This window comes from Mauremys mutica, chromosome 6, assembly GCF_020497125.1.
Source record: "Mauremys mutica isolate MM-2020 ecotype Southern chromosome 6, ASM2049712v1, whole genome shotgun sequence".
Taxonomy (NCBI): domain Eukaryota; kingdom Metazoa; phylum Chordata; order Testudines; family Geoemydidae; genus Mauremys; species Mauremys mutica.
Window position 1 is genome coordinate 33,650,626 of NC_059077.1, and position 26,119 is coordinate 33,676,744.

The 26,119-nt window shown below is 42.9% G+C and overlaps 1 protein-coding gene across 12 annotated transcripts in view; it reads right to left on the bottom strand.

The window, feature by feature from the left end:
• The window catches only part of ANKRD55 (ankyrin repeat domain 55), a 204,277-nt gene that overhangs the window by 78,711 nt on the left and 99,447 nt on the right, over nt 1-26,119 (bottom strand). For 3 of the 12 annotated variants that reach the window (XM_045020667.1, XM_045020666.1, XM_045020675.1), the window contains exons 1-2: nt 7,963-8,174; nt 5,040-5,125 (exon numbers count right to left, since the gene is read on the bottom strand). In XM_045020667.1, coding sequence (XP_044876602.1) covers nt 5,040-5,125; nt 7,963-8,051 — 175 coding nt within the window. In that variant the 5' untranslated portion in view covers nt 8,052-8,174. Of the gene's footprint in view, nt 1-5,039; nt 5,126-7,036; nt 7,210-7,962; nt 8,175-13,797; nt 13,867-17,868; nt 17,966-26,119 lie in introns of those variants that run through there. The other 9 variants (XM_045020679.1, XM_045020677.1, XM_045020678.1 and 6 more) reach the window with 7 other exon arrangements.

The window sequence follows — 26,119 nt, forward strand, 5'->3', positions numbered from 1 at the left end:
ATGGAATTTTTTTGGACTCAAATGATTTTTGGGGGGGGGGAGGAGAGGGGTGTTCACATTTTGTCATGTGAAACGAGTTCAGTTTTGGTTTGAACTAAAACATTTTTATTTTTTCAGATTTTCCATTTAGCCACCACTATACAGGGCCACATCCTGGTCCTACTGAATCAGTCTGAATTGTGCCATTGACTTCAGCAGGACTAGGATTTGGCACAGTATGTTTGTTATATTGCCAAGATTCTATTAGACAGTAACATATCACAGTTAACACTGCAATTCCTCCCAACGATTTATAGCATTAGTGTAATGCTGCCAAATTCCACTAGATGGTGAACTTTGATCACTTTGCCTCTTCTCATTGTGGAATGGGACACTTGGATGGTTTAACCTGTGAAGTGTGCAGATCCAAATGGGCAAAACTAAACAGAGAACAGGGAGCACTAGGTTGAAAGAAATTGTCAGAAGAAACCTAGGAATGGGTTTTACCATCACTGCAGTTAATCCATCTCCCCAAGAGGCTTTTGCCAGGGTGATGGAAGAATTCTCCTGTTGACCTAGCTACATCTGCATCAGAGGTTAGACCTCTAACTACAGTGCTCAGGGCAGGAAATTTTTCACTGTCTTGAATGATGCAGCTAGTTCGATAAGAACATAAAGAATGGCCATACTGGGTCAGACCAAAGGTCCATCTAGCCTAGTATCCTGTCTTCCGGCAATGGCCAATGCCGGGTGCCCCAGAGGGAATGAACAGAACAGGTAATCATCAAGCAATCCTTGTCACTCATTCCCAGCTTCTGGCAAACAGAGGCTAGGGACACCATCCCTGCCCATCCTGGCTAATAGCCATTGACAGACCTATCTTCCATGAATTTATCTAGTTCTTTTTTAATGATGCCCAACATTCTGTTCACATTTTTGACTGCTGCTGTATAGTTAGTGGATGTTTTCAGAGAACTATTCACAATGACACCAAGATCTCTTTCTTGAGTGGTAACAGCCAATTTAAACCCCATAATTTTATATGCATAGTTGGGATTAAGTTTTCCGATGTGCATTACTTTGCATTTATCAACATTGAATTTCATCTGCCATTTTGTTGCCCAGTCACCTAGTTTTGAGAGATCCTTTGTAGCTCTTTGAAGTCTGCCTGGGACTTAACCATCTTGAGTAGTTTTGTATCATCTGCAGATTTTGCCACCTCACTGTTTACCCCCTTTTCCAGATCATTTATGAATATGTTGAATAGTACTGGTCCCAGTACAGACCCTGGGAGACACCACTATTTACCTCTCTCCATTCGGAGAACCGACTATTTATTCCTACCGTTTGTTTCCTATCTTTTAACCAGTTACCACTCCATGAGAGGACCTTACTTTGTTTAAAAGCCTTTGGTGAGGGACCTTGTCAAAGGCTTTCTGAAAATCTAAGTGCATTATATCCACTGGATCCCTCTTGTTTGCATGCTTGTTGACCCCCTCAAAGAATTTTAGTAGATTGGTGAGGCAAGATTTCCCTTTACCAAAATCATATTGACTCTTCCAACAAATTATGTTTATCTATGTGTCTGATAATTTTGTCCTTCACTATAGTTTCAACCAGTTTGCCCAGTACTGAAATCAGGCTTACAGGCCTGTAATTGCCAGGATCATGTCTGGAGTCCTTTTTAAAAATTGGCATCACATTAGCTATCCTCTACTCATGTGAACTGAAGCTGATTTGAACAATAGGTTACAGACTACAGTTAGTAGTTCTGCAATTTCACATTTGAGTTCCTTCAGAACTCTTGGATGACCACCATCTGGTCCCGGTGATGTATTACTGTTTAATTTATCAATTTGTTCCAAAACGCTAATGGAACTCTAATGACACCTCAATCTGGGACAGTTCCTCCAATTTGTCATCTAAAAAGAACGGATCAGGTTTGGGAATCTCCCTCACATCTTCAGCCATGAAGACCGATGCAAAGAATTAATTTTGTTTCTCTGCAGTGGCCTTATCATCCTTGACTGTTCCTTTAACATCTCAATCATCCAGTGTCCCCACTAGAAGTTTAGCAGGCTTCCTGCTTCTGAGGTACTTAAAAGTATGTTGCTATTACTTTGAGTCTTTGGCTAGCTGTTCTTCAAATTCCTTCTTGGCCTTCCTAATTATAATTTTTATACTTCATTTGCCAGAGTTTATGTTCCTTTCTGTTTTCCCTCACTAAGATTTAACTTCTATCTTTTAAAGGATGCCTTTTTGCCTTTCACTGCTTCTTTTACTTTATTGTTTAGCCACAGTGTCACTTTTTTGGTTCTCCTACTATGTTTTTTTAATTTGGGGTATACATTTAAGTTGAGCCTCTATTATGGTGTCTTTAAAAAGTTTCCATGCAGCTTGCAGGGATTTCATTTTTGGCACTGTACCTTTTAATTTCTGTTTCACTAACTTCCTTGTATTTGTGTATTCCCCCTTTCTAAAATTAAATGGTACAGTGTTGGGCTGGTGTGGTGTTTTCCCTGCAACAGGGATGTTAGAATTATATTATGGTCACTATTACAGCTATGTTCACCTCTTGGACCAGATCCTGTGCTCCACTAAGGACTAAATCAAGAATTGCCTCTCCTCCAAGAAGCAGTCATTTAAGGTATCAAGAAACTTCATCTCTGCATCCCGTCCTGAGGTGATGTATACCCAGTCAATATGGGGATAGTTGAAATCTCCCATTATTTCTGAGTTTGTTTATTTTAATAGCCTCTCTAATCTCCCTGACCATATCACAGTCACTATCCCCATCCTGGTCAGGTGGTCGGTAATATCTCTCTTCTGCTATATTCTTATTATGAGAGCATGGAATTACTATCCATAGAAATTCTATGGTACAGTTTGGTTCATTTAGGATTTTTACTTAATTTGATTCTATGCTTTCCCCTGCCCGCCCCCCCCCCCCCCCCCGCCCAAATCACAATGTAATTTTTAAGTGTAAACCAGGCCTAGGTGTTCATCCAAGTCTGCTCCTAGGCAGCTTTGCTTATATGACTGGCAAATAGTGAGCATCACATCCATTCAGACATTTGCGTATAATTAATTACATTTCTGTTACTGCCGCGGCCAATGCAAACATTAGCTCTCTCCATCAACTGCTACACTATATTGGGTACAAATAAGTTTTCCTAGAATACCAGTCATGAAGGCTTTTGTTTTTAAACAACATTTGTAGTAAAGATCTGTTTCATGCTGCTGTGGTTATGTTAGCACTCCAGTAGTTCCAGGCCTTTGGAATGAATTTTTTCCCCCTCTGCCTGAAATAGGGTGACCAGACATCCTGATAAAATCAAGACTGTCTTGATTTTGAAGAGTTTGTCCCACGTCCCGACCAGAGTACGTCGGGATGCCATTTGTCCTGATATTTTGTTTCCTGGTCTTCAGTGGCAATTTGACGGAGAGTCCTTCAGTCGTGGACGATCTTCAGCAGTATTTTGGCAGCGGGTGCTTCGGTCTTTGGTGGCAAGGTTTATTACCAGCGGTATTTCAGCGGTGGAAGACTGCCCGCGACTGAAGGGCTCTCTGCCACCGAACTCCTGGATGGATGAGTGAAAAAAAAAAAAAGCCCCCCCACGGCGGTCCCGATATTTTGGTCACCCTAGCCTGAAAACATGATGATCTAGAGAGTGCCTTCTACCCTTGTCTAGGAGTGCTCCTGGCACCAGTAATTGGGATTGTGCCAGGGTCTTCATCTCTATCTTATGAAGCCAGTTTGAATGGAGTGGAAGATACTGGGATACTGCTAAAACCAGTGAGAATTTAGGTTTATTTACATAAAAGGTAAAACATTCTTTTTGCAAAATTGGGATATGTTTGCAGCTGTAAATATAATTAAAAGTTAAGAATAGAACTTCACAAACAAACCCCCAACCCAAAGGATTTTGTACAGTATACAGAGACTGTATACGACAACCAGGTAGCAGCATCTATTTGTTACTATAAACCATAACAAATTAGTTTGACTTTTCAGTCTTTGATCCTTATTCCATAGTTTATAAACTCAAACATAGAAAACCTGTGTGGAAGCAGGTAAAAGTCAAATGATATAAGCCTAATAATTTCATGTTTAACTTCGCTTTTTACTTGGTTAGTCCACATTTAACTAGGTAAAAATTATAGATTTAAGGCATTATATATAAATAAAACACTACATGGATGTTTCTTAATCCATGTTAAATTTGTGATCAAATATATTTTACATTTCAAAGCAAGTACTTCCCTAAGCCCCAAACATGAGAACAAGTAAGCTGATTAGAAACTGCAGCCTGACTGCATCACAAAAGGCCTAGCACTGCATTCCTTGCACACCCAGAACTCTGACTGAGCTCAGATCTTAGGTCATTAACTTGTCTTTTGATCAGTTGCCTTCTGTTCCTATCTTCTCATATAAATGGCTCTGACATCTCTGGTTTGTCACAACCACAGCGCACTTTGTGTTTTATTAACCATCATCATCTTACAGCCGCATGCAGCAATGCTATTTACAGTGTTATATAATCATAAGAGGGGGAAGAGATCTCCCTTTGCCCTGGCCATGCTGACCTTTCTCCCTCTCGCTGTGCGCTTCCTTCCTGTACTTCTTTTCTATTCTTGCAATTAACAGGCTAATTAGCTTCCTAGCTCTTCCCAGTCTAGTAATTAGCCACTCCCATCCCTCAATCAGATCCTCTCCAGGGAACTAACTGGATTTACAGTGACCAGAGTGCTGGTTCAACCGCTGGTTCTCAGCTCTCTGTCATAATCAGAAAGGCGTTATGTGCACTACCAGTAACTGGGCAAACTAGATCTGCACGTTTTATTATTGCATTTATATTGTAGTGTTCGATTTAACCCTGTGCATGTATCCCCAAAACTCAAACTACAAGGAGAATATTTAACCCTGCTGACTGAAGAGAATCAACATGGGCACACACAGGCAGAACTGAAAGATGAAGCATCTGAAGTAGTTTCAGAATGAAAAAAAAGGAAGTAAATATGACTGATCAGCCACTAAGTATCCAAAATTGCTATTATACCTGTAGCAGTGCTTTGTGATGCAGTTATCAAGAGTTGATGCAATTCCAGATGCTGAGTGCACATGAAGTCCACACTTAATATGGCTCTGAAAGAGGCAATTAATTATGGGGATTTTAGGTATTACTTTGACGTAGCACAAATCATATAGACAGTTCCCCAAGGGCTTTGTTATCTATGTATGAACTCACCTGTCCAGCTGTATCACTGGAATTATTTATATTACTAGAGCACCTAGAGGCCCAAGCTAAGACCAGGACTCTACTGACTGTACAAACACTGAGGTGAAGTGGGGGAGGGATAGCTCAGTGGTTTGAGCATTGGCCTGCTAAACCCAGGGTTGTGAGTTCAACCCTTGAGGGGGCCACTTAGAGATCTGGGATAAAAATCTGGGGATTGGTCCTGCTTTGAGCAAGGGGTTGGACTAGATGACCTCCTGAGGTCCCTTTCAACCCTATGATTCTAAGTGACTTGCTTATAGGTTTTCCCACTAGCCTGCCGTGTGACAACCAAGACTAGAACCTACATCTGCCTAAGTGCTATCCATTGGACTTCTCTTGCAAGGGGTTAACACCTTTACTCATCTGACTTTGTTTACAGCAAATACAGACAGACACAATTCACAATGAACAGTTTATTTGGTGAATTTGTCTTTTTGTGTTAGCTGTCCAAGATTGCTTCAATGGGTAAATATTCATCTGCAGATTCTCAAATGGAGACTCAGTCTGTTCTGCTCTGTGTGGATTAGTTACACATCACATGGAATGGTTTCTCCCTTCACTGGAGAGCTTAAATAATTAACCAACAGAGGACATGTAAGATTCCTAGTTTGAAATTTGCACACTTGTTGGTTAATTGCACAATTCAGAGTGTGCGCTCAGTGAAAATGCAAGCATACAAGCTTAAAGTGTGCTTCTCAAGAGACTCTACACTAGGGCTGGTGGTAGAGAGAAGAACGATGGTCTTCGGTTGAGGTGCTGGACTGGAAACTTAGGAGGAGGTCTAGGTTCTCCCACTAGCCTTGTGTGTGATCTTGGGAAAGTCACATAGGCCCTGTTCCTGCAGTTTACCAGGAGCAGGCAGACCAGTGTGTGTGTATGCAGCCTGTTGATGTCAGGAACAAGGCCTTAATCTCTGTGAGCTTCAGTTCCTCCTCAGTAAAATTGGGATAATACGTCCTTTCTCCTATCCTAGGATGATTGTAAATGTGTTGGAACAGAGCTGCATGAATACTATGCACATGTACAGTGCATAGTCCAGTGCATAGTTCAGTTGCAGCACATAGGTGGTACTATAATATAAGTAATAGTAACAATGTTCAGCAGACAGTCATAGAAAGCAAAGACCTGCACACAGAATGGATGTGAGTTTATTTTAAAAGTCCAAATGAGTATTTGCAGAAGATTTGTTGCAGTTCTTACCCATTTCTAAATTGTGACCCCGCTACTGAGTAAGTCATGGTTCCCTCCCCACTTTGAACTCTGGGGTACAGATGTGGGAACCCACATGAAAGACCCCCTAAGCTTATTTCTAGCAGCTTAGATTAAAAACTTCCCCAAGGCACAAATCCTTTCCTTGTCCTTGGACAGTACTGCTGCCATCACCAAATGAGTAAGACAAAGATTCAGGAAAAGGACCACTTGGAGCCCTATCCCCTCCAAAATATCCCCCCCAACCCCCTTCACCCCCTTTCCTGGGGGGGCTTGAGAATAATATACCAACTGTTAGGTTAAGAAAGTGAGCACAGACCAAATCCCTGGTTCTTAGGACACCAAAAAAATCAAAGAATTTTTTTTTAAATAAAAGTAAAAGAATCACACCTGCAAAATCAGGATGGAAGATCTCTTTATTTACCCTGTAAAGTTATTTAAAACCCAGAGGATTCTCCTCTGATTCTGCTTCCCAGTTACAAAACAGGAATAAAATTACCTCTCAACATAGGAAAAATTCACAAGTTAAAACAAAAGATAATCTAACACATTTCCTTGCTATTACTTACTTAAATGTTTATTTCACGTAGGGTTTTAGAAGATGTTTTTTTCCTGTTCTGGTCCCTCTCTGTCCAAGAGAGAACAACAAAAGGAGCACAAACAAAAAACCTCTCCGCACAGATTAGAAAGGATCTTCTTCCCTTATTGGTCCTTTTGGTCAGGTGCCAACCAGGTTATTTGAACTTCTTAACCCCTTACAGGTAAAGGAGGGATTTTATGCTACCCTTAGCTGTATGATTAAGACAAAAGCAGAGGCCATTTTTTGTTGATGGCTTACAGAAGGATTTGAAAACATCACTTTGTTCAAGTAGTTTAGGGCCACAGTTAGGCCGAACTTTCCTTATCTCAGCAAAAGTCCTTTATATAAAAATACAATCTCCCTTTAATGTTCAGAAGTAACTGGGACCTCATTGTGAATGTGTGAAAACTATGTGGCAAAAATAAACCTACAGCTAAAGAGTAAAGTTTTTCCTTGCAAATGAGACTGAAAACTCAACCAGATGCAACTATACTGTTCAAAAAGACAATTTATAGATTAAGTATTGTGACAAAGCTCCGACCTTGTCTCAGTGGGTCCTGTGCTTCCAGGCAGATTACGCTAGCCTCAGAGGCTCACTGTGATCCTCCACATAGCCCTTCGCTCTCCAGAGGCAAGAGTCACAGCCTACTGAGCCATTTTCCATCATAAGCCAGTACAGGAGGTGGGAAGAAGCAATCCTCCCTCACACACTCTCTGTTGTCTCAGTGATTAATTGGGGAGAGTGGGGGCATGGTGGGGGGCAGGCAGGGAGCCCAGGCCCACCCTGTACTCCAGGCTCCAGCTCAGGGACCCTAATAATAGCAGCTATTGAGAGCTGACTTCTTGAAACAGGATGGGTACAATTCTCTGGGTCACTTCCCCACAGCAGCTCCCCTCCCTCTACTTCACCCTTACCTCAGGACCTCCTTCCTTGTGCCTGATAGGGTTTGTTCTACCCAGTTTCCCCAGCAGTGCAGCTTCCTCCTAAAGCTCCTGACACACATACCTCTAACTGACTAACTGGGAGGCTTTTTACTCATTCCAGCCAGCCCTTGATTGGCTTCAGGTGTCCCAATCAACCTAGTTATCTCCACTGCCTTCTAGAAGGATCTTAATTGGCCCCAGGTGTCTTGATTAACCTGGAGCAACTGCCATTTGGTTACTATGGTAACAGGATTTGTTTAGCCTGGGGCTAACATATCTGTGTCTCACTAGTTTCCTATAGCCATCTGGCCTTGCCTCATCACAGTATGTAAACATTCCCATAAGCTGTCATTATTTGTACTGCTGAAATTCAAGAGTAGTATCATGATTAGGGCTCCATGTCTGTCAAGGATTCCGTGACTTCCTGCGACCTCCGTGACTTCAGTGTGGCTGACCCCAGGGCCACCCAACCAGCTGGCTCTGGGGCCAGCTGTTCAGGTGGCCCCAGAGTCAGCCACACCAGCTGCTGCTCAGGTGGCCCCAGGCAGCTGGCCCCAGCTACTGCTGGAGCAGTAGTTCTGGGGCAGATGCTGCCTGGCGAGCCCCAGCACCTGGTGCCGCTGGCTTTGGCCCCCCAGCAGCAGCCCCCTCCACCCAAGATTTAGTTGGGGGTGTTTATAGTATAAGTAGGGCCCCACCAAATTCTCGGCCATGAAAAACGCATCACGGACTGTGAAATCTGGTCTCCCCCCAGTGAAATCTGGTGTTTTATGTGCTTTTACCTTATGCCATACAGATTTCATGGGGGAAGACCAGCATTTCTCAAATTGGGAATCCTGACCCAAAAAGAGAATTTCAGGGGGGGGTCGCAAGATTATTTTAAGGGGTGTGTGTCACAGTATTGCCTCCCTTACTTCTATGCTGCCTTCTGAGTTGGGTGGCCGGAGAGTGGCGGTTGTTGGCTAGACGCCCAGCTCTGAAGGCGGCACCCCACCAGCAGCAGTGCAGAAGTAAGGGTGGTGGTACCAAACCATGCCACACTTACTTCTGCGTTGCTGCCTTCAGAGCTGGAGTCCCTGCAGGGGCGGCTCCAGGCACCAGCACGCCAAGCGTGTGCCTGGGGCGGCAAGCCACGGGGGGGCGCTCTGCTGGTCGCCGCGAGGGCGGCAGGCAGGTTGCCTTGGGCAGCATGCCTGCGGAGGGTCAGCTGGTCCCTTGGCTTCGGGGGACCTCCCACAGGCCTGCCGCTGAATCCGCGGGACCGGGGACCTCCTGCAGGCAAGCCACCGAAGGCAGCCAGCCTGCCTGCCGTGCTTGGGGCGTCAAAATACCTAGAGCCGCCCCTGGGTCCCGGTCAGCAGCCACCGCTCTCCAGCTGCCCAGCTCTGAAGGCAGCACCGCTGTCAGAAGCATCACAGAAGTAAAAGTAGTAGTACCACCCCCCCGCCAACACAACTCCTTTTTGGGTCAGGACCCCTACAATTACAACACCATGAAATTTCAGATTTAATTGGCTGAAATCATGAAATTTATTATTTTTAAACTCCTATGACCGTGACATTGACCAAAATGGACCATGAATTTGGTAGGGCCCTAAGTACAAGTCATGGACAGGTCACAGGCCATTAATTTTTGTTTATTGTCCACGACTTTTACAAAAAATATTCATGACTAAATCGTAGCCTTAATCATGATGAAATACCATGTAAACTGTGTGTGTGTGTATGAGAGAGAGAGATTTGGAATATGTAGGTCACTTTGTACTTACTAAAGCCAGATTCTGCATGACTCTTACATGGGTATCCAAGAGTTAGGGAGCGCAAGAGCAGCCTCAACCCCTTGTGCAATGGGTATAAGGGCAGGGAGAATTGGAGTACCCGTGTTAAGAAAAAAAAGCAGGGACAGCTCCCTCTTTATTCTCATAGGCACTTCAGAAAGGATGGGAGAGTGTGCGGCCATGACTCCTCTCACCTCAGCATTTGGCCACCAGGGCTGGCTCCAGGCACCAGCACAGGAAGCAGGTGCTTGGGGCGGCCAATGGGAAGGGGTGGCACGTCTGGGTCATTGGTGGCAATTCGGCAGTGGGTCCTTCAGTCCCTCTTGGCGAAGAATGAAGATCGCGGCTTTTTTTTTTTCCTTCGCCGCTTGGGTCGGCAAAAAAGCTGGAGCCGGCCCTGTTGGCCACAGAGGGAGTAGGAATCTAAACCTCGTGAGCATAGCAGAAGAATGCTGCCTCTGTGTAATGGGGAGCTCTCGGAGGCATTGTTCCTTCTAGAGTACTGTGGCTCTGCACAACCTCACCTACAGGACTATGTCCATATGACATAACCAACCCCTAAACTAGGGCTTTGCAACTCTGCAGTTTGACCTGAGGCAATAATTAGCTTGGCATTTTATGGAGCCAGAGTACCTGATCAAAATAGCAGCGCTGTATGGCCCAGTGCAATATTTAAGTGCAAAGTACTTCGCATTGGATTAAGTTTTATGTGGCACACTAGGTGACACATGAAACTGCAAATCTTCATCCCAAATCCAGAGTCTGCATTAGGAGTGATGCTCAAGATATATCAGACCCACACATCCCTTTCTGGCAAAACTGCCATTCTTCTGTTTTCAATGGAAAGAGAAACATTTCTCACTTTGATCAACAAAAATTAAAGTAAAGCATGTACTGGACAGGATGAGAGAGAAAACAAGTGTTCAGAAAGATAAGGGTGAGATTTTACTCCTTTAGGAACAATACAAAACAAACGTACTTTTCTGCAAGTGGTTTGCTCAGGGGAAATATTCTTGCAATATTTATTTGATTAAAGCAGCATTAAGGATAGAAAGGGCCAGTAACCAAAACATAATATTCACTGCTAAATAGAACTGTGTGCCTGAGATCCTCAGATGCAGGACACTCTAGCGGCCAGTTGGTGTCAGAGACGCTCCTTGTCTGACTAAGAAAAGTCACTGTGACTTGCTCATTTTGCTAAGTGTAGATCCATCCTAAGAGCTAAATTCTGCTGACAAGACACCCAATTGACTGCTGATCTGTGTGTGAGTGGGGCAATGGGAACATGAATCTCAGTAAACAGATCAGACTGTCAGAGGGGTTCTCATTTGCTTTGAGAACACATGGTTAATATTCTGTCAAAAGCTGGCCCCATATTTTTGGGTAAGATTTAAAGCATATGTTGGCTTGTTCTGGCAGCCAAATACAGAATAGGCTCTTGAGTGATATTCCATCCTAGAACCACACAAAGTATCTTCCTAACTAGGAGACATATTCTGAAGCACATTTATGTTTATGATGGAAAATCGGAGAGATAATCAATGCTGGTTTCCCCGCCTCTCCCACAGTTGATTATCTCAGACAATTCTGTGATATCCCCTATTCTGGATACTTAATCTAGTCACATTTATGATCACCTGTTGAGTTTCTCACTAAATAGTAGCTGTGATACAGATAGTATCAGAGCACATCCCAAGCATGTCTGCCTGTAGCTCAGCTGCTGAGCACACCCTTCTTCCTACACACTATTTGAAGCACCTGCTGTGTGCAAGTCACATGACTTCCTGAGTGGAGCAAAACAAGAGTCTTAAATAACACTGATCATTTAACTCTTTAGGAGAGAAGACCATGAAGAGTAGGTGCCAAAGGAAAGCTTTTTATCACATGCTAAACATATATTACTGAAGTGTCAGGCACGCCCCACCTGCTTTTTGATTGTACTATGCTGCTGCTAGTCATGCAGGCATTTTTGCTTCATCTTTGTTTTAAAGGGAACAAAGCAAGGAGTGATTTGGCTCTTCACTCTCCCCCTCTCCATGTATGTCAAGCTATGTAACATGTGTCTCAACCTTTCAGAGTATTGATGTAGTGTTAAGGTACAACAGGAATTAACAGAAAGGCAGTGAAAGCAGAAAGAGAAGAATCTGAGTGTAGCCTGGTATGAAGGAAGGCATGACTATCATCTCACTAGCTCATGGACTCTGAAAAACCACCACAAAAAGAGATGACTTTGCAAGACAAGCCTTTGGACAGCACTGAAAGAAACATACAAGATAGCGTGAATGTCTATTTAAATGGTAGTGTCACTGACTAGTCCTAGTAGTATTTAAAAGTTCCTTAAGCAGGTTTTTAATCTTCACTTTGTGGAACAATTGCATTCCTACAGAATAGTAGCTCATTCTCTTTTCTTTAACTGGGTGACAATTATGAAGATTATAATCCCAAATTATTAATGACCACATTATCTGAGGGAGGAACGAGGCTGTGTGTATGGGAGAAAACACGAGACTAACTTTATTACTAATAGTTCACGTTATAAACTCAAGGCTGACTTTTATGGATTAGATCTGGTGTTTCTTATTTTTTTTAATTCTAAGAGAAAGATGTTTGGATTTGAGGTGTATCAACATTAGGGGAGCTGTGCAGAAGTAATAAAGAAACTGATTTGTACATACTTTCACTGTTTAAAGCCTTTAGTTTGGTTTGATGAGATTGTGGAGTCATTAGTTATTCACAAGTATTCTGGCAGCCACGTGACCAGATAATCTTGTTTGTGACTCATGAAACTTTCATGAGTCACAAACTAATCTTAACATGAATTAATATCTAGTTACCTTAATTTTGAATTGGCAATGTGTTTTTTGTTGTCCACTGCCTTTTCCTGTCATACTTTACTGCTTTCCGAGTGAAACTATGCCGGAAAAAAATGCCCTCATATTCTGAAATAAGAGTGTCCACATGGGAAGTTATACTCGCGTAGCTAGAGTGGTGTAATATACTGGTATACTTCTGCCAGTAATTTTCCCATGTTGACAATCCCTTAGATGAGCAATCAAGCAATTTAAAGAGAACTTTTCATGAATAGTTATTTGTAGGTTTTCAAGTTGTTTGAAGGAATACCTACCAGCCTAGTAAAGGAGAGGGTAGTAAAATTAGGATCAAAAATATTTTCATTAATTAGAAGAGGGCAATGAATATTATTTGTAATCTAGTATTGAATCAACTCTAACTCGTATTACTTACACACACACAGTCTTTAACTGGATGTTAAGTTTGATTATAGGAAAGTTTATGAAAAGAAAGATATATGCTATTTATTAAACAAAGATAATAGAGAGCCTTATACTGAACTTTCTTACACCACAGCAGATTTATAATTTATTATCAGAATGGAGCAGCTTTCAACAACTTTAGCAGAATTCTACCTTCACTGAGAGAAGTTTTAGAAAGGATGATGTCCTGCCTTGGCCAAGTGCCTCCCAACTCCTGTGGTGGAAAGCAACAGTTTAGATCTGACTTCTCTCACTCTGGTCTCTCAATGGCCATCTTCCCCTTCCAACACCAAGGACTCTTTCTTCAGAACCGTACATTTTTAACAATGAAGCTGATTAATCACTGGAACAATTTACCAAGGGTCATGGTGGATTCTCTATCATGGGTAATTTTAAAATCAAAATTGGATGTTTAATTCTGAGAGCATGTCTTTTAGCAATTCTGGGGAAGTTCTATGGCCTGTGTTATAATAGAAGTCAGACTAGTTGATATAGTCTTGGCACAGTCACATGAATCCCCGCAATACGCTTTCCTTAAAGAGCTGAGGATCACAATAGGGACACTGGAACATGCACAAGCATCACAGTGACCACTGCACCATTATGTAGCCAGATACTATTTGTTGGTGTGAATTTGGTTCTTGGAAAGAGGCAGGACTAATTGTTTTCAGTACTGAAGTGCTCAGCTGTCTGCAGAGCAGGTAAAGTGCAGGTAGTAGCAATATACAGAACTAGTACAGTGCAGATAATAGCAATATAATCTACTCATCGGTTTACCTGACCTCCTTACAGGGACAGGGTTCAATCTCTTCCCCAATAAGTCCTTGTCTTCTTTGCTGAGATTGGCTGTCAGGATACAAATAAATATCAATTAGTGATGTGGACATTTGTCCAGTAGGAACAACACTGACACCACCAACTCGTTTCTCTTAGGCCACCAAACAGTTATCAGATAGCAATGACTTGCAGTCACTACCGAGCTTGTTTGGATTTGATCTGGTGACCTAGAGGTGAAAGGTTCTGTATGCCATTACCAGTCCCCCAATGCATTCCAGTTCCCCACATGCTTTTTAAACCATCTGTTGTCAGTGCTTTTTTAAAGAATTCAAAGAATGAGAAATAAAGGCTGTTCCATATTCATCAGGAACTCAGTTACGTCATGAAACTGACATGCATCTTAAGATGCACATAGTCTAAGGTATACTATTTTGAAGTTTAGATTTAATGGAACATACTGAGAAATTAAGTTCTACATCAGGTTTGCTGCAGTTGCATTTTCTCTGCCAAACTTTTACAAATGAGAATCAGAAGTGAGGAAAACAAAAGAGAGACCCTCAAAAGGAATAATTCTCTGATTAGGGAATAGAAAGCAGATGTTTCATCAGTGTTTTGATAGGTGACTGAAAGGTCAGTATAGGTCTCAGCCAGAGCTGGTACAAGCGCTGCTTAAATACAGTGGAAAATTCCAGAAATTCATGGATATCAGTGGAGTTCACTGGGGGTGAATTTAGTCCAACAACTAACAAATCATCTGAAAAGGCAGTAACAAAATATTGCACACAATAGCTGTCAGTGCTATGATTAGATGTCTCAGTAGGTTTACTCTTCCTGCAGTAGAAGGGTACTCAAGCGAAGGGAGAAGATAAGGTTCTCAGACTTGGAAAGCAGATAGAAAGCTTAGCATACATAAGACTGCTTGGCAAAGATCAGCAAACAGCAGCTTAAAGGTAGGCCATTTCCTTTGCAACCTTGCTGCCATGGTTTGGTGTAAGGATGATTATCATGTCACTGTCTTGGTGTTCAGGAGGGGGAATGACTGGATGTTTGCTAGGAGTGGGGGCCAATGACCAGTGGAAATTCTGTCAGAAGCACAGGAAATGAGGATGAGGACCAAAGTTTCAATATGTCAAAGGAATCTGCCTGAAGTTCCACTCAGAGTTTCTCCCCTATATAGCCTGCTTGATTTTGCTTCACTGAAAAAAGTCCAGCCCAGAACAGCCCTCCCTATACAGAATGGTTCTTGCTCTACATTTGTTGCTGAGATGTCAGCAATACAAGGCTCCATTCCTCTCCTGTTCTGACTTGGGGCTATAGACAAGTCCTCCCCAACATGGGGGCGAAGATTCAAAGAACATTAACTTCTCTTCCCCTGAGCCAGCAACTGTCAGAGTAGTGAAGGGAAAGCGCCAGCCTCCAAGAGAGCACAGCCAGAAGCAGAGCAAGTGGTGACCAGATGTCACTGTGCCAAACACTGAGCTGGAAAGCACCTCTTCAGGATACATTGCAGAGCAAAGCGAGCGTAGCCTCAGCTGCAAAGAGTAGAAGGAGATGTAGCATGAGTGCATTAAGGGATTCTGCACTGTTAGAGTTGTCATTTTAGTTGTTCTACAGAAGTAGGCAATGTGGTAATATACCTAGCATCCCAGCCAATATTCCTCTCTACAAAATAAGCAGGTCCAATAACCAAGGTGATAGGCATATAAATATAATAGCTAGATTAGATACAGTAATGTACCTACTGTCGAAGGCTGTGTATAAAATACTACTGAAGACCGTAGGCACTGTAGTTGCCTGAATAGCCACTGCATAACCAGTCTCTAAATGATTATTATTTTTACAGTGCTAACTTTTAAGATCCCTTGAATGTAAAAGGCACTATTTTACTGTCTGAGAAGGACAACTAAAAATTGCAGTCCTGTGAAACTGTTTTAGCCACACACTGTCATTTGTTGTTGGCTGCACATTTTAATCAGGATTATGAAGTCTAATGAGATTATCTAGATAATACTGCTTGTTAATTAGGGTGGCCTATCCACTGGACTCCTTCTAAAGGGGATGGTGGTGGAGCAGAATGATTTGGAAGAAAAGAGGCTCTATCAGAATAGGGTCAAAGGGAATGGGCCTGAATGCAAACATGGAACATACATGGCAATTTTTTTTAAAACAATGGATTAAAAATAGATGGAAGGATGAAAAAAAGAGTAATATTTACAGGACAAATTCTATCCACTGAATTTGGAAGCAGAGGTGGACTGGATGGGCAGTAAGTGGAATAATAGGAAGAAAGCTTATTCAATCGAAGAAACATAAAACGTCAATAATGTATTTTTTTAAGTCTGAGGCAGATCCACGCTGCATAGCTCCAAAATATTCAGTAATGTTCTACCTATTGTGTCCTGCTTATACTTCCTATCTATTTTAGGATTTTCCATAGCACCTAACTCCAGAATTATTTCATATTTCCCAAGAAGCCAAAACCTAAAAGGGATCCAGGTCCTTTACTTGCCAGTAAAAGCAAAGACAACAATTAGAAATAGTGGGATGAAACTGAACAAAGTAAAATTTAGGCTATCTGGAATTTTTTCCTAGCAATGATCTATTAGACTACAAAATAGTCTGATGGAAGCCTGAAGGTCACTTGAAACTAAACAGGAAAAGATACTCTGAAATATATTGTAGGGAACATTCCTGAACTATCAGAGGGAGGGACAAGATGATAGAAAATAAAAAATGGGAAAAGATCTAGTTTCTATAATCTGTGATAAGACATAGGAAAACATGCTGTATGGAACGAGGCCAGTATTTATAAGCACGGGCACTAACAGTTTGGATCAAGTTTAAAGCAATATACATAATCAATCATAGGGAGCTGTTCCAGAGCTCTGAGAGATGGTGCAAAAGAGTTTAGGAAATTATTTTGTTGGATAGACAGGTCATGGGTTAGGGGCAGGGACTATCTACTACTCTGTGTTTGTACAGAGCCTAGCATAATGGGGTCCAATCTCAGTTGGTTCCTAGACAATATTGTAATAAACCATTAGTGATCCTAGTGAGTGCCCGTCCCTTCCTGGCTACCCACTAGGCCTGTTGTGAGAGGAGTTGAAGCCTCTGCCACTCTGGATCCCTGGGGTGTTTCAAGCTCCTGGAGCCTGAATAGAGTCCAGCCAGTGCCCCACTCTCAGGATCACTAGGCACACGCTCTGCAGACCTATCGTCTGGCACTCCCCACCTCAGCACTGGAACCCACGGTCCAGCCACCAAGCCCCTTGGGAACACTGCTGACCCTTCCTACTGCTCAGGACTTAAACACATCCCAGCACTCCATCCAAAGCTGTGAAGCTTCTGGTAACTTCACATTACTCCCAACCCCCATCCCTTCAGACAAGAGGAGGAAGTGTCTTCTCCCAGCTAGAGCAAACCCACTGTCCCAAAGTGTGCTACTTTGACTAGATCATTAGTGACTGCTGATCACTCACCACTGTCTCTGGCCTGGCAGAGACATGACAACCTTGCTAACCCCCTTTCAAGAACAAATCCTAGTGTACTTGTGTACTCCTGCTCTGATGTTCTGGTACCCACTTCTAGACTGAACATTTTAATACTCTGCATTGGTAGCTGCAACCCAGTTTAAAAGACGGATGTCAATGAGAGCCCTAGGTTGGATTTGGGGATGACCTTTGGTACACTCTTAGCATACATGGAGGTTCTTTTATATATTTTCTCTGTAAATGCTTTTGCCCTAATATTAAATAGTTTGTTTTGTGAAGGTTGGCTGGTAATTGGCATATACTGTGTTATCCCCTGAAGAAAGAGAGTTAAACACAGGTGCTAGACACTGATCAGACCTGCTGGGAAATTGTAGTGAGGTGTAGAAGGACTCCAAGCCTAAAAACCCCCATCTGAAGGGAGGGACACATGAATCTCCACCCCTAGAGAAACAACAGGTGGAAAGCCTAAAATCTTAAGTGAGAGCTCTCACGGAAAACTGGGAACGTGTGTCAAAGGTGCAGTTAATCCTGAAACTGTGACAAATGTGATTATTAATAAATAATGAGTACTATTACCCACCTATTGATAGGAGAGTCCAAAACTGTACTGATTATGACCAAAACCTGCATTTGTATCCTAGAAAGCTCTGTGTAGACACTTCATTTAAAATCAGAATCTGTGAAAACAAAAATTGGGCAAGATATAAAAGGTTCACACAGGGCCGTCCAGAGGATTCAGGGGGCTCCCCGCCACCGAATTGCCGCTGAAGACCCGGCACTTCGGCGGCGGGTCCCGGGGCGGAAGGACCCCCCACCGCGGGTCTTTGGGGCACTTCGGTGGCAGGTCCCAGGGCGGAAGGACCCCCCGCTGCCGAATTGCCATCGAAGACCCGGAGCGGAAGAAGCTCCGGGGGCCCGGGCCCTGCGAGAGTTTCCGGGGGCCCCGGAGCGAGTGAAGGACCCCACTCCAGGGGCCCTGAAAAACTGTTGTGGGGGCCCCTGTGGAGCCTGGGGCAAATTGCCCCACTTGCCCCCCCCCTCCCCGGGAAGCCCTAGATTCACAATGGAGACATGCATTATCTGCTCAGCACCACAAGATAACATGATTGTGTTATCACGTCATGGGAATTAACACTTTCAGCTGCCAAGGAAGAAATATGGCTTCTGGCTACTGAATGCTGGCATTCCATGACCTGCAAAATTGCAGGCTATGATGTGCTGGGCTGGAAGTTAATACATATGCTCATTATACTTTTGCTTCCAGCTGTAGTGCAGAAATAACCATAGCAGGAGAACTGAGCCACCCACTCAGCCTGGATAGACAGACTCGAGCTAGTATGCTAAAAAATAGCAGTGTGGCTCCAGATCTAAAGCTGGGGGACCTGAGAGCCCGAGCCACAATGTCCACACTGCTATTGTTAGCATGCTAGCTCAAGCCCCACTGGCACAGTATTTTCTCCTAGGCAATATGAATGCTGCAATTACGAGTATCCAGGCTAATTTGTATTGCAACATTCTGTACCCTAAATTTTTTGTAAGATCTTTTTATTAATTCTTTTCCTCTATAAAAATGTTAACATACATAAGAGAAAAACAAAATCAAGGAGAAAATATTTCAATTCAGTCACCTCTATGAAAGCTATCAAGAAATATTGATGAATCGGTGATTAGCCACAGCATAGTAACTAAATTAATACAGGCTTCCAGACTATATATTTACATTGGAAGGAGATTCTGCATTTATAGGGCAAGATTTTTAAAAGCAGCCTAACTCTGCTCCCATTGACATCAGAGAGAGCACAGTTAGGCCAATACGGAGGACTTTTGACTATCCCACCCATAGTCTATGGCAGTAAGGTAATGTAATGGGTTTCCCAACCTTTCTCTGAAACATCAAATTTTGGCCATTGCAGGAAGCAGCATTAAGGACTAAAAGTCTCAACTGGCATGACATTCATTGGATGTCCTGATACCTGTCTCCTTGTTAGATCGTCTGCTTCAAGATTCAGCATCAGGAGCCACAAGTTAGTTATTGAAACAGGCACTCAGTTCTTAACCATTTCTGGGTATTTAGTTTGGGTCATAGTGCCCTATTTCAAACCTTGTGAGCTACAAGAGTATTTCACTTCCTGCTCATGTCTATTTATCTAACATACATTACTACAAATAATTCATGGAGGAATACAGAGGTCCCTGGCTTCTGATAAGTGTTTGAAGTATGATCCTACCTCTACATTTATATTTCAATAACAGTGAATTTTTGGTTTCTTAATGACTATCCATTGTCTAGTTCTTATTTTTTGAGTAAGAACAGTTGCAGAATCAATTACATTCCTGTAGTAATGAGATTTATGAGTATTTTCCCCAACTTTGCTATTGTGATGTAGCCTACAGCAGTGGTTTTCAAGCTTTTTTCCTGGGGACCCGGTTGAAGAAAATTGTTGATGCCCATGACCCAACGGAGCTGGGCATGAGGGGTTTGGGAGGGGCTCAGGGTTTGGCTGCAGGGTAGGGCCAGGAATGAGGGGTTCAGGGTGTGGGAGGGGGCTCTAGGCTGGGGATGAAGGGTTTTGGGTACAGGAGGGGCTCAGGGTTGAGGTGTGTGTCTGTGTGTGTCTATCCTTGTATAGTTGCTGCACAGACAACCCACAGCTGCCACATTTTAGAGTGAGAGGGAGAGTCCTTAAGTTCACTCAAAAGCTGCAGCTGGTGCAGAATGCAGGTTATTTAGTGATGCCACACTCCCACAGGCTTGTCAAGAGAAGTATGGGGCCCTGGTACATCATGTTTGTTGGGACAGTAGCTCTCCCATTTCTTTATTTACATAGATGGTATGTTTTTGGGAGCCCCCTGAGCTCAGGGTCTCATTACAATTGTCTCTCCTCCCCAGCTGTCCCCACCCCATCAGTCCTGGACCAGTTGTCATGAGTTCCCTATTGCCGACGTTTTTAGATCTGAAGTCTACTGATTTCCAGTCATTTTCTGGCTGCAATTCAGGACACGGTGACAGTGAATTTTAAGTGATGGTTGTGTTTCAGGGCATGGTGTATGGACCATCTATTTTCTCAGCCTTATGTCTGAGTTAAGTGAAGGGAAAATATTTTAACTGAACTCAGGCAGGGGACCCTTTGTTCATTTATTTGTTGGTGTGTTTTGCATTGATTTTGAAACCTGGCACATGCCCTAACAGTTCTGAGCCAGGGCAAATTTAAAATTTCATGATACAGAAATAAAAAAGTTATTGCACAAAGAATGCAAGCTGGCCACTAGCATTAACATTTCCTTATGATTAATGGAACCACCACCACCTTACTAGCCTCCGTAACAGTCTCCATGCTTGAGCCAGGGCTTCTGCTCTCCTTCCCCCCGTCCTGACTTTGATTTACTACTAGTTACTATCAGATCTCTACCCTTCTGTGCAATTGCAGAGGAGATTGTTTTGGCTGGAATTAGACAGGCCCAGATGGTACTATAATGCTCACCACCTGCTGCAAATCCTTTAGTTATTATCTCTGCAACAGCTTTATGTACGTCTTTTAGCAGTTTGTTCAGTGGAGTAGAGGAAGATTCCCTGCCCAGCTCCAAGTGAATACAAGGTTGGGCTATTTTTCCTGTGCTTCACAGACATACTATATTCAGCTCAGTAAATCAGCCATGATTGGAAACCATAGGCCTCTTGTAACTCCATTGACTTCCACTGAGTTACTTCTTTTATACCTTAGTGTTAGCAAGATCAAAGTCATGACCCTGGTCCCATCAGAAATATTCCACTCAGCTCCTTATCTTCCAAAGTCTAAAATGTATTTAGATTGGTTATTTTTCCTTTCTTCCTCCATTGCTAAGACTAGTGGAGCTCATGTGAGTAGCTATCCCTCAGACAAAAGTTCTCGAAAATAAAATACCCCTCCCCATGTAAATTAGCTTAAATAATAAAAAATACTTCCCTTACACCCTTCCTAGAACAATTTTTGGTTCTTTGGGCTCAGTTTGGCCTGAACTTTTCTTTTCTACTAGCTGCCATGAACACAATGGATGCTGCTATGTCTCAGGCAGAGGTGAATTGAAATGTCTGCCAGGCGGCCATGCTGGTATGTCAGACCCAGATCAGCTAAGTAGCAGAGGCTTGTGCTCTGAGGCAAAGGAAATCCCCTATTTCAAACTCCCCATTATGCCAGCTCCTCTAGGGCTGATACAGACTTATAGTCAAAACAAATAGAACTCAAAATGTCTGCTTTGCCCCAGGTCTTGAGACACAGCAGGTTTGGTGGCACCTGGAGTTATTCTATTTCAAGGACATAGATAAAATTCCTTCTTTCCAAAAATATATATTGAGCAGGTCAGATCCTCAGCTGGTGTAAATCAGCATAGCTCCATTGAAGTCAATTGTGCAGTGACAATTTACAGCAAACAAAAATCTGGCCCAGCATGTCGAGACAGCTAAGGTTTTATGCAAAATAATTATGCAAGACACATCTGGACTGAATAGCTAGTCCAAAAGGAACAGGCTGTCTCCCATCCATTTCAACTTCATTCTGTATACATTTGCTGATTACTGGCTTTTTGGTAATTTAGAAACAAATTCACATTACTAACTAGTAAAAGAAAGGGGCACAAGATTAGGAGAGCAGGACATGCTTTCAGGGCATCTGTTACATTTTCAGTACACACTGTCTGATCCCTGGCTAGCTGATCCAAACGTCTAATTGATGGAGACAGCACAAACAAGTTTTAATCAATAAATATAGAAAAGCATTAACAGGACCTTTGGCACAAACAGAACTCCAATTCCATCAGAAGATAGTTATTGTCTGGATTTTGCTTCCCACCACATAAAATACTGTGTGAAATAGTGGAAAACCTTGTACATTTGGAGTGATGATAATCCATTGACTAAGAAACACTAAAATAAGCTGGAGGTAAATTATTGACCATGAATTTATAATCTTTGATAAGTTTTAAATATTTTCTGGGGAATATATATTCTCTCTATTGTACTTTTAATATTCTGTTAAATGTAATAGATGCTAAGTGTATATTTATAAATAGTGCAGTGCTATCGCAGGTGCCATGTAGGTGGCGCTGTTACATATAGTCTTCCTAGTTCTCAGTGTGCAAGCAAATGTTCAGACATGCTGTGGTGTTCGTTTTGGATGTGGAAGGGTCTGCGTTGAGATGGTGGTGTTGTCCCTGAAGAGGGAGCTGTGGGAGCAGCAGGAGTATGCGCTGCCTGTGGTGGTCTCTGACTGGAAAACATTCTTAAGGCAGTTCTGCTTTCTGGGAACAGGACACCAGTTAGGCTGAAATTCCCAACTGCCCTGCGTGCTCTCTGCTCCAGAATGGATGGATATGTGTAAATAAAACATGTTACACTCAGACTGTACCCAGACTTCATATCACTGATTTCTCCTCCATTCGGAAGCCAACCAGCAAAGCCTCAAACAGCTGCTACTGCTTGTTAGATGAGTGACACTGGTGTAAGCAAGAGGGGAACCATGCTACAACGCTGCCCATTTTGCTGATATTTTAATGTGATACAGTTTGCTATATTTTAAGTTAGTTTAGTTAAGGGTGCTGGAGCAATACTTTAGAGAGAAATATAGTGTGACAAACAGGACATATTTTTTACTATGTGAAATCAAACCAGATCCTACTGAAATGTCACCATTAAAATACATACAGGACTGTAATGGTCCCTCACTCTCGGGTCCGGAGGGAGTAGGATTGCCACCTGTCCGCCTTTTACCTAGGCAGTTTGCTTTTTGGCTTCTGTGTCCAGGTGCCATTTAGGGTTTCCAGGGGTGCCTGATTTTTGGGGACCTGGCAGCATTAAATGGTACCCATACCAAAAGTCCAGTTACTGCAGGGTGGGTGAGGCACCGGGTCACTGATCCGCGCCAACCCCTGCTTACCAGGGCCACCTCCTACCTGCAGGCAGGCTTCTTGAGACAATCCAGCAAGCAACAGGTGAGGGGGGAAGAGGAGTGAGTGACGGGGCCGAGCTTCGGTGTGGGGGCAGCATCCTCTCTAGCAATTCCTTGGAACCTTCCAGCTTCCCTGTAAGTAGGGCGCTGGTCTGCTTGGTTGCTGGTCTGGGATCCGCCAGAGGGGTTGGCTCCCTAAAGGAAATGACCACCTACTTCCCTGGTCCAGCCCCAACTGAGTTACAGAGTCCTCCCTTTACATGCTGTCCCACCTTGGTACTTCTGGTGAGTGGGGAAGGGCATGTTTGGCTCTGTCCACCTGGGAGAGTGTAATGGTCCCTCCCTCTCAGATCTGCAAGGAGGCCACTCCGCCTCATTACAAGGATTACAGAAAGGGTCCATTGATTACCAATGCCAGTTATGCCGTCGGAGAATACTTATTTACTGTGGGAGTGAGCCAAAGTTACTGTGGACTTCAATGGGAGTTTGCTTGAGTCAGGACTGAGTAAAGACTGAATACATACTCACTGTGGATATTAAATTTTTACCACTCTAAAGGTGCAGTCCAGCTCTAAAGGCATAATCCAACTCCAGTCAATGGAAAGACCCCCATACACAGATCCAACTCATTAAGTCAAAGTCATCAATAAAAAAATTGAAAAAGCAATAACCTTGGAACTGAACCCTGAGGTCATTCTAGTGATTGTTAAATGCTCTAGTGACACTAGGGAATTTTCTCCACATTGCATCATGCTAGTGACTTTCCTCTCGTGACCTGTTGCCATTTACAGGCACTTTTGCTTACACATATTTTAATCTATTGGTGCTATTTTTTCAGTCTGATGCAAGCCCATCAAGACAAGTCTTCATGGAGCCTAAATCGTGTTAGCTGAATGGATTAGTGGCTTAATTGAAAACCCAGTGAACTGTTACAGGCTGACAGGTTTGAAGCTTGTTAGTGAACCATATTAAGACAGTCCATTGGCAAGGTACTGGTGACTTTCCAGAACAGCTTGTAATGAGTTACTTTGCATTTAGCAAGGTCCTGAGCACATGGTTAAAACTAAGCCAGCCCAGACCATATGGAGGATTGTTTTTTCTAACCACCAACACACAGGCTTACCTTTTCTTTGGCTGTGTCTACACTTGCAGAGTTTTTGCATTGGCAGTTTCCCCAGTGATAGGGAACCGGTAAAAAGAAAAGAGCTGGTTTTTGTTCACTTACTTCCACAGGCGTCATTTGCAGCATTTCCATCGCCACTGAGGGCAGCCATTCACAGGGCAGCTCTCTCCATTTTGAGGACAGGTCTTGTGTAGGGGGGATGATCATGGGGCATCCTGGGTCCCTACACAGCCTCTTCTCCCCAAACACAGATCAGCTCCAGTAGCTCAGCATTGCTCCAAGCAGGGGATCATGTGGAGCAGGCATTGTCACCTGGCCAGATGAGTGAGCACTTGCCAAGAAAACAGGAAGGGGAGTTTCAAAGTTCCCAGGGCTTTACAGGGAGGGGGGCGGATGTCTGTTTACCTGGCATCAGAGCAGCAGAGCTGCTGGCCAGAGTGGTCACCTAGGCACTGTGGGATATCCTCTGGAGGCTAAAAGCTGTGTAAACAGGAAGAAAGTGTCTTCACTTGCACATCGCCGCAAAAGTATCACTGGTAAGAGCTGTACGCCTCTCGTGGAGGTGGTTTTCTGTTTGCGGTGAAACTTCTGAGTGTAGACACTCCCACAGTTTTTGCACAAAAAAGGGACTTTTTGAACTTTCCATTTAAAGTGTAGACATGCCCTTTGTCATAAGGTGATTACATTGTAAAAAGACCACAATCTGAACAGTCCCTGTAGCCTGACTTGTGCCTGACCCACCCTGAAAGTCACCTGTTTCTTAAGGTTCAGAAGAAAATGACATTTAGCTGCCACTGGGATAGGCAGATTAGATTAGAAAGAGAGAAAGAAACTGTTTGCTATAGTCATTATATTGGGCTTCTGCTTAGTGGAACTGGCAGATTTAGTTAACAGCGATTCTTGATGTAGCCTAATGTGTTCTAGTCACTATAGTACCAACATGCATCAGAAATGTCTGATTTTAATTAGGTTTAAGTTGAGGTCCTTTAGGTGAAAGGACAATACAACATACATAGTCTGAAAACTGAACAGATAAAGAAAAAAGCCACTAAAATGTTTTTTTTGGGGTGGAGGGAGGAAAATGTGTAGCCAATGCACCTAGTGATTACAAATCTCTCTCTCTCTCTCTCATGCAGTTGCTAAATTGGTAACATCATGAACGTGTTCTTGTAGATCACAAAAAAGCACAACCACAATAAGTTATTATATACACACTATTCACAGAACTTGGCTGATACTTAGGTGCTTCATTCCAGCTCAGGATCTATCCTCTTCATCTTAAAGAGCTATTACAACTCTGTTTATTTAAAAAAAATAGATTAATGGTCCCCCTCCTGTTTTCTCAGCGACAGACTTCATTCTGTCTAGTGTGAGTCATTAAAAGTGCTGGCCTACTTGCCCTAGCTGCAAGATCAAAGATGTAAAATTATTCACGTTTGACATAAACCAGCTGCCACATTTTAGCCAAAAGGTCCATTTGATATAGTTTTTTTTCCCATCTACATAGCTATACTGATAAAAATACAGAATGCTGTAGATAAGAGAAAAATCAAAAGGCTGTGGTTTTTGTTCAAGCAGTACTCTGCTCTGGTTTGTTACAACAAGAAAACAGCCATAGAGACACAGGAAGAAACACTGTGGTTCCCAGCTGGCTATTGGACTGCTTTTCATCTTCTATCAATTACAGTGGATTAAATATAAGCATGTCCCTTAAGACAGCGGTTTGTAACTTCTTTTCTGCCACCACTACACATTGAGACAGCCTCCCACCTCCGTACACCAAATAT